Genomic DNA, 7,303 nt, shown 5'->3' on the forward strand with positions numbered 1-7,303 from the left:
GCAGAGACAGTCTACGATCATCTCAACATTTATTGAAGTATGCAAAGTGCTGCAATGTTTAAAAATAACTCATGGGTTTCGGGGTTACATGCATCACAGCATATGGCTTCCCTCCACTCAGAAGAAGCGACCAGTTTTGGGTTTTATTTTCGGACGTGGCCCGGTGACGCCTGACTTTAGCACAGTAGTAATGTACAGCATAAATTAATATGCAAAGGAAGACTCATCATATGCACAGAAAACTCTACACTCTGACCAAAGCACTTAATGATGCACAGATATGTACCTTTCTTTCTATGTTGTTCTGCATCAGTGAAAATAAATATTCAGCTCTTTTTTTTTTTTTTTGGTTACAAATGTTTAATAAATACAAAAATATTCACTTGGTTTCTTTTGTCATGATTAAATAAATCGATCAATGTACACGATATGAACAAGATTACATGTGTGGGGATGTTTCCACTTTATCCTAAGTGAAAACAAAACGACTCTAGATGTGACTAACTCTCTACTTTAGTCTGGCAGCTGTTCCTACTCGTCCACACTTTAATTTGGAATAAACTTATATATTCTGGATTTACCCGAGAGCTAAACACTGATTTCTGAGCAACTGAGCACAATCTTTGGCTAAAAAAAAACAAAAGGAAAGCTGCCTTGCAAAAGTATTAATACTCCAACATTTTCCTATGAGTAAAGCAAAACTAATACTGCGCTGCACGCCAACCCCATCTCTTATCGGTGGCAGCAGCATGCTGTGGGGACAGAGGAGTTCAATGCAGGTCAATTCTGGAAGAGAACCAGTTAGCAGCTGCACTGACCTGAGATCAGGTTGGAGGTTCACCTTCCAGCTGCCAGAGCGACAGTGGAATGCTGTAGCTCAAAGGGTGTTCATGAGCATCAATGGCCTAGTCAAAGTCCAGACCGAAATAAGATTATCTGTGTCAAACCTGAATGTTACCCAGATGCCCTCCATCCATTCTGAGTGAGCTTAAGATGTTTTGCAAAGACAATTGACACAAATTCCCAAAGCTGACAGCTGCATTAACATTTTCCTACTATGGTAGAAAACAAATATGTAACTTTTCTCCAACTTGTGCATCAGGGTTCTAATGCAGTCGTTAGAAGTATGGCATAAAGCATAATAGGGCATTGAAAGGTAAGTTTATTAATCCATTAAAAAACAGAAACTTTTCTGAGAAAATGGGGTTAAAATGGACTTTTGGCTTTCATTTGCAACATAAAAACAGAACTCACTGAAAATAATTCAACTCAACTTTTTGAACTTTTGGACCTTCTTAAAACTTATGACACAAAAGTGTCTCAAATTGGTCCAATTAAGATGCTAGAGATAGTTCTGACACCAACTTCTTTTATTCTCACCAAATAAAGTCGTAAAAGATCACAAGCTGTGACTCATGACTATGAGAATTCGAAAGGTCCGTCTCTGTTTGTCAAGACGCAAAATCGTAGCAAAAAACAAACAAACGCCAACCAAGTTCAAATGTCTGTGCTCAAATGTTGAAAATGGAAACATTTTGAAAATTTTGGAAAGGGAAGATTTGCCAGAACCCTGCAAAAACAAACAAACTTGACAGCCACATTTGTTCGGCTCCACTTCAGATCCTGCAGCGTTAAATCAACAAACCGTAGAGTTCAAGAAGCATGAGTACTTTAGCGAGACGCTGTACCTGCAGGCCTGTGTTAAGATCCTGATCGTGACCTAAGATTAGCACCTGGAAACTATTGTTCAACACAAAGATCAGACAGGCAGAAGCAGCTTACAGACTACAGGTTAATAATGGATCCCTCCTGGTCCTTTTAGCCTTAGCGACACAGACCTGCACCGTAATCCAATCTAATGTCTGGCTGCTCAACACAACACTGCCTGGATCCTTTACGTTAATCTGCATTTACACACACACCTACAGGCATCAGAATGAACAAAGTGCTCAAACTGAAACTGGAGAACCTGCTGCAGCCTGTCTGGTCGTTTTTTATGGGTTCTCTTATATTTGCTACATAGATTTAGGCTCCATCTGGGTAACGCAGGGTCTACATCTGAATGAACCAGACATCATTAAAATATTTTCTGATAATTTGTGTCCACATCCAAGCAATTAGAGAATACAATTCCTTTTTACTCCAACAAACAAAGAGCAGCTTTCTATTGTATCCTCACCGGCAACAAATCGGGTATTTCCTGCTCGTCCCGTTTGACCTCCTCTTAGAATCTCAACTAAACTTTTACCACCCTCTACATTGCGCTGGAACCGCGACGTTCAAAACATCATTTTTGCACAAAAGTCACAACAATTGAACCTTTTTCCACATTTTGTCACAAGTGAACACATGAGGGAGAACAAATGTTTTAGCCAGCAGTTGAAGCGGTTTGGCATAAACGAGGTCAGCCATCTTTGTTTTGATGCCACTAAAAAAATAATTCATCTTCTTTTAGTAGATTAAATTATAAACAGGTCTGAGTCTATTTTACTCATGCACTGGATTTTATTTGAAGATTTTAGAGTAAGTGGGGCTGAAAACAAATGCAAGCCACACTTTTCAGATCATGAGCCACCTCGTTTGGGTGTATAACAAATTTTACTTAAACAGATTTAAGTTTATGGTTGTAAGCTGACAAAACGTGAAATAAAAATTCAAGTGGTGTGAATACTTTTGCAAGGTACTGTAGTGTGAAATATGTGAATCAGCCACTGAATTAATGAAATTTAGATATGCTGAAATTTGATTCTTACATCTTTTTATTTTTAAGAACGCCGCGTCGTTGAGGCTGATCAGGATTTTATTACACATTGGCTTGCCATACAAACACTTAACATTACATTCAGTCCTTTGAAACGAGATTAAAAACAGATTGATAACAATAGCCATAGTAACTGCAAATGGAGGTGCAAGGAGTCCAAATAAAGCTGAATTTGTGCGTTCCTCTTTCTAAACGACAGGAAGGTAAAGACCTCAGAGGCGGTCTGAGTTTAACACAACAGGCTAAACTTCATTAATACAATGGCTTTGAGGAGACTTAACACTGTGTCTTGGTGACTCACTGATGTTTTTTTTAGAGGTAACTAGAACAAAAAGAGGTGATTTTTTCCCATGCAGGTTCTTTTCTTCTGGAGCTTCATCACGACTGAAGAATATTTGACCCCCATAAATAAAAACAAAACAAAACTGAGGTTGGCATCTAATTGGTTGCTTGGTGGAATCGTTTTACGGCTCCGTAGCAGTTCTCAGCAGCTGCTCTGGATCTGACAGAGCGCAGTAGAGCGTGTACCCCAACTCGTCCACTTCCTGTTCCGTCAGCTCGCAGAACAAGTTAACTTTGGGGTTGAGGGCGCACGGCAACCTCCCGGCCTCTAGGTGTCCCACCAGCGCTCGCAGCAGGTGCAGGAAGCGGTCGGCCAGCGCCTCCCGCGTCCAGTCGCCTTCCTTCTCACTCAGCAGCAGGATGGCGTTTGTGAGCTGGCTGGAGTTGAGGTGGTGGAGGGCAGGGTTCAGCTTGCACGCCGCCTTCGCTGCCTTGAGGCAGGCGTACCGGCAGCCGCCGTCCTCCTGGTCCAGCGCCCGGAGGCGCGCCGTCTCCGCCACGCGGAAGCTCTGCCGCCACAGGTTCTCGTGGCGCTCGGCGGCGAGCCGGTGTGGCTTGGCGATGAGCGACGTTCCGTCCTCCATCACCAGCAGAGGCAGGAAGTCCACGTACAGCCTGCGGTCCGTCTCGTACTGGACCTCCAGGGTGAGCGTCTCCGAGGGAACCACGGGGCGGATGATGTAGTCGAGGACGCTGCCGATGGCGGGCCAGTTGATGGAGCCGGCGACGAGCTTGTCGAAGACTTCCAGGACCGATTTGGGGGAGAGGTAGCCGCCGACCATGCAGCGGTCCCAGTAGCTGCTGCTGCGAGGGAAATACTCCAGGTTCTCCCTGCGGACGAGCCAGAACCCCGGGATGTTCATGATGGTGTCCTCCCCGGGGATGGACGACCACAGGTTCTTCTCCAACACAAGAGGCACCATCAGCTGGGCGTGGTCGGCCGTCACCACCTACAGGATTGGAACATTTTCATTCAAAATCCCAGATAACTGGAGAGGAACATTTGTATTTGTTTCCCATTGCATGATCCGTACCGTTGGCTAGTTTGTGCAGGCGCTGAAGAAAAAAATACTTCTGGATTATTCTTAAACTACACATTGAGACAATGTGGCATATCTACAAGTAAATACTACTTTTGAGAAGACCTATTTTCCTAGATACTGTAATCTCTTAATGAATACTAATTGGCATAATTTTGTTTAGTGTAATGGTTGAAGGTGTATTAAGGCCATTGTAGATAGAAAAAAGGGAGAGAATTTTCTCTATAAACCTCAGAAGTTTTTAGATTAATCTTGGAAATATTTGACTTTGAAAACCTGAAAATTTGAGCGAAAAAGAAACAGAAATTTTGAAATTAATCTCTTAAACTTTGAAATTCAAAACATTTCAACTTTTGAAACCCAGAATATTTCAGGGGTTTTTTCTAGAAAATTTCTAATAATCTCAAATTTCTTGAGTTTTTTTTAGCAGAAATGTACAAATTTTTTATTTCAGGACTGTTAGCTACTTGTGCCGTCAACGTGTCTGTCCTCTGGTGGACTCACCACAGACAAATAAAAAAAAAAGACCTACTTTTATAATGATCACATCTTTTACGAGATCAACTAAAGGCATTATCAGACTGTACAAGACTATATCCAATGTGTTTGTGAGGAACACAAACTTATTACTCCATCATTCCACAAAGGCACATATACAGTACGTACTTGATTTTATTTTATTTTTTTCAGAAGCAGCCTAGCAAAATATGGCTAAAGCATTTTTGTCTTTATTTCTTCTTATTCTCTTCAAATCATTCAATCATACTATTTTTACAATTACAAAGACAAACAAAAAGAAAAAAAGAACTAAAATACGCTTTCTGGAAGTGTTCGTTTCAACACACTCGCAAATTAGCCGATGGTACGGGCCGCGCTTCCGGAACCGGTCGAGCAGCGACGGCGCTCACCTGCAGGTCGTCATAGAGACTGCCGCTGAGGTACATTTCTCTGAGCGGCATGTCCGGCAGCTTGGCGTGAAGGAAGACCCGGAGCTCGGCGCAGATGTCCAGCGCCGCCCTCCTGGCCGTGGCCTGCTCCTCGGCAGGGATGTTGACCCTGGTCTGGTAGAAGTCCCACAGACGCTCCTGCAGGGAGAGGCGCATGCGGGCCTGCATCAGGCTGGACTGGGTGGCGCCGCTTCCTCCCACCGCGGAGCGACCTACGGCCCTGCGCAGGCAGTCTGAGGAGACGACGGAGACACTTTTGTTAAGAATGCAGCAGAACTTTGAGAGAGGAAGAGGGAAACAAACTTCAAAGCCGAGGGACGGATGCTGTTCTTTGCAAACGTCATCAAATCCCTTAAACAAATGTAAGGTTTTTAATAAATAATCTAAACTTTCTGACAGTGTGACCAGCTGCCTCTAGACTTCAATTAGTGAATAATAATGAACTTAATCCATTAAAGAAATAATCATCAACTAATTTGGTAATCAATTAATGTAAAGTACAAACACAAAAAAGAAGCAATATGCTGAAAGAAAAACATAATCAGAGCAGTAATTAAGCCGAAACTGTGCAAAAAAGATTTTCAAGTATTTTTTAAAGTGCGGATGCATCCTTTGCAACAAAAGATTAAGTGTTTACTAAACAAATCCAGTTTTTGCATTTTAGACACTAAAATCAATTTTCTAATTTAAAAAAACAATTTAATTATTTCTCTATTTGCATATTTTAATGTATTTCTAATTGTATGTTATAAAGGATTAGGTGGTTAACTGAATTTTTTTGGGCCATCCAATTAATTGTCAGAATAATTGATATATTAATTGATTAGTAAAATAATTGTTAGTTGCAGACAGACAGAATCCAACTGAGAATCCGCACACTTGAAAATTTCACAACTACATTCTACATTATGTTGGTCTATCACACAAAGTACATAATAAATACTTTAATGTTTGTTGTTTGGTAACAAAATGGAATAAAGTTCAAAGGGATATGAAGGATTTTGCAAAGCACTACATTTGCGTTATCAAGAGGTGGCAAACAACAACACTAAATCTAAAAGCAATAAATTACTTAGGGTGATTCTATAGGTGGTCTTGTTATCAGGAACCTAAAAACATCAGGAAATCATCAGCTATGGGAAGACAGAAGGTCCAAACCCACTGTAAAGAAAGAGTAACAATCCTCCGAGGAAGCCGTCTGTCGACAGATGAAGAAAAAAGGACACCTGGCTGACTGTCTTTTTCATAAACTCAAATACTGTGCAACACAGGAAAAAAAAAAACAAAAAAACACGCACATCTGAAAATAGAACGATGACCTCAGAGTGACAGAAGAATATCCGCCTCACCTGGTTCAAAAGAGCAAGAGGTCGTGGGCAGAGACTGCAGGGAGCGGCTAACCGTGGACTTCATGTCGTGGTTGAGAACTCGTGGAGATGAGCCCACCCACGCGGGCTCTTCCCAGCTTCTCTTCCCCATCTGCTGCATCTTGGTGGGGCTGGTGGGGGCACTTATGGTCCGGTCATACATCTGCACAAACAACAGAGTCTCAGGTCAAGCCTCCAGGAGGGAAGTTTTCTCCTAAATCATACATGTGGAGGTAACCAAAAAAAAAAAAAAAAAAAAGAGACTGGGATAGTCAGACGTACTCTTTTGACAGCGAGGGTCGCGATGCCAAGCATGGCTGCCCCGCCCACCCCCAGGACAAGTTTGGCATTGGAAAGCATGAAGTCGATAGCAGTCCCGATCCCGTTGTCATCTTTTTTCCCCTTGCGGTCCCCGTTCACGCCCGCCATCCTGCTGCCGGAAACACACAAACCTGGTCATAGCAACAGAAAGAAGGCAGAAGAAGAAGAAGCTATTGTTCCATTGTCAAGAGGTTATAATACAAAACAGGTTTGGTAATTAAAACAAGCATTCTTTGTTGACGCTACCTGACGACCTGCAGATCCTGACGACCTCTCGAGCCCACCACCGGGTGTTTCCTTCCCCTCCCCCCCGCCCTACATAAGCCCACCCAGCCTGCTTTTGAGAAAGAACTGGCCCCTCTTCAGCGCTTCCTCCTTATCCTCGGGTACGGTCAGGGCCTGGCAGCGCCGAAACTCACGGGCCACGGCCCGGCGGTAGTAGTTCCGGTCGGTGTACTGAAGGTGACGCCCTGCGCGGAGCAGCGCCCTGTACAGCTCCAGCACGGCACCGGGGGACCAGCTGCC

At 43.1% G+C, this 7,303-nt stretch overlaps 1 protein-coding gene across 3 annotated transcripts; it reads right to left on the reverse strand.

The window, feature by feature from the left end:
* Nucleotides 1-12: 12 nt before the first annotated feature.
* Nucleotides 13-7,089, reverse strand: mief1 (mitochondrial elongation factor 1). Of its 3 annotated transcripts, none has more exons than XM_023348836.1 (5): nucleotides 7,025-7,089; nucleotides 6,740-6,890; nucleotides 6,440-6,620; nucleotides 5,052-5,323; nucleotides 13-4,053 (listed from the first exon to the last, which is right to left on the reverse strand). In XM_023348836.1, the coding sequence occupies exons 2-5, from the start codon at nucleotides 6,884-6,886 to the stop codon at nucleotides 3,226-3,228; spliced, it is 1,428 nt and encodes a 475-aa protein (XP_023204604.1). In that variant the 5' UTR covers nucleotides 6,887-6,890; nucleotides 7,025-7,089; the 3' UTR covers nucleotides 13-3,225. The 3 variants fall into 3 exon arrangements, with proteins under 3 accessions (XP_023204604.1, XP_023204603.1, XP_005806115.1); XM_023348835.1 differs by having other exon boundaries at nucleotides 6,740-6,909; nucleotides 7,025-7,076; XM_005806058.3 differs by having other exon boundaries at nucleotides 6,740-6,887; nucleotides 7,025-7,074.
* Nucleotides 7,090-7,303: the final 214 nt, after the last annotated feature.

The sequence above is a fragment of the Xiphophorus maculatus genome, chromosome 16, assembly GCF_002775205.1.
Source record: "Xiphophorus maculatus strain JP 163 A chromosome 16, X_maculatus-5.0-male, whole genome shotgun sequence".
Taxonomy (NCBI): Eukaryota; Metazoa; Chordata; class Actinopteri; order Cyprinodontiformes; family Poeciliidae; genus Xiphophorus; species Xiphophorus maculatus.

Coding starts and splice junctions, on each gene's coding strand:
- mief1 (XM_023348836.1), bottom strand. CDS start 6,886: ATGGCGGGCGTGAACGGGGACCGCAAGGGGAAAAAAGATGACAACGGG. Junction 6,621..6,739: donor CGACCCTCGCTGTCAAAAGA/GTACGTCTGACT, acceptor TTGTTTGTGCAG/ATGTATGACCGGACCATAAG. Junction 5,324..6,439: donor CTCTTGCTCTTTTGAACCAG/GTGAGGCGGATA, acceptor TCGTCTCCTCAG/ACTGCCTGCGCAGGGCCGTA.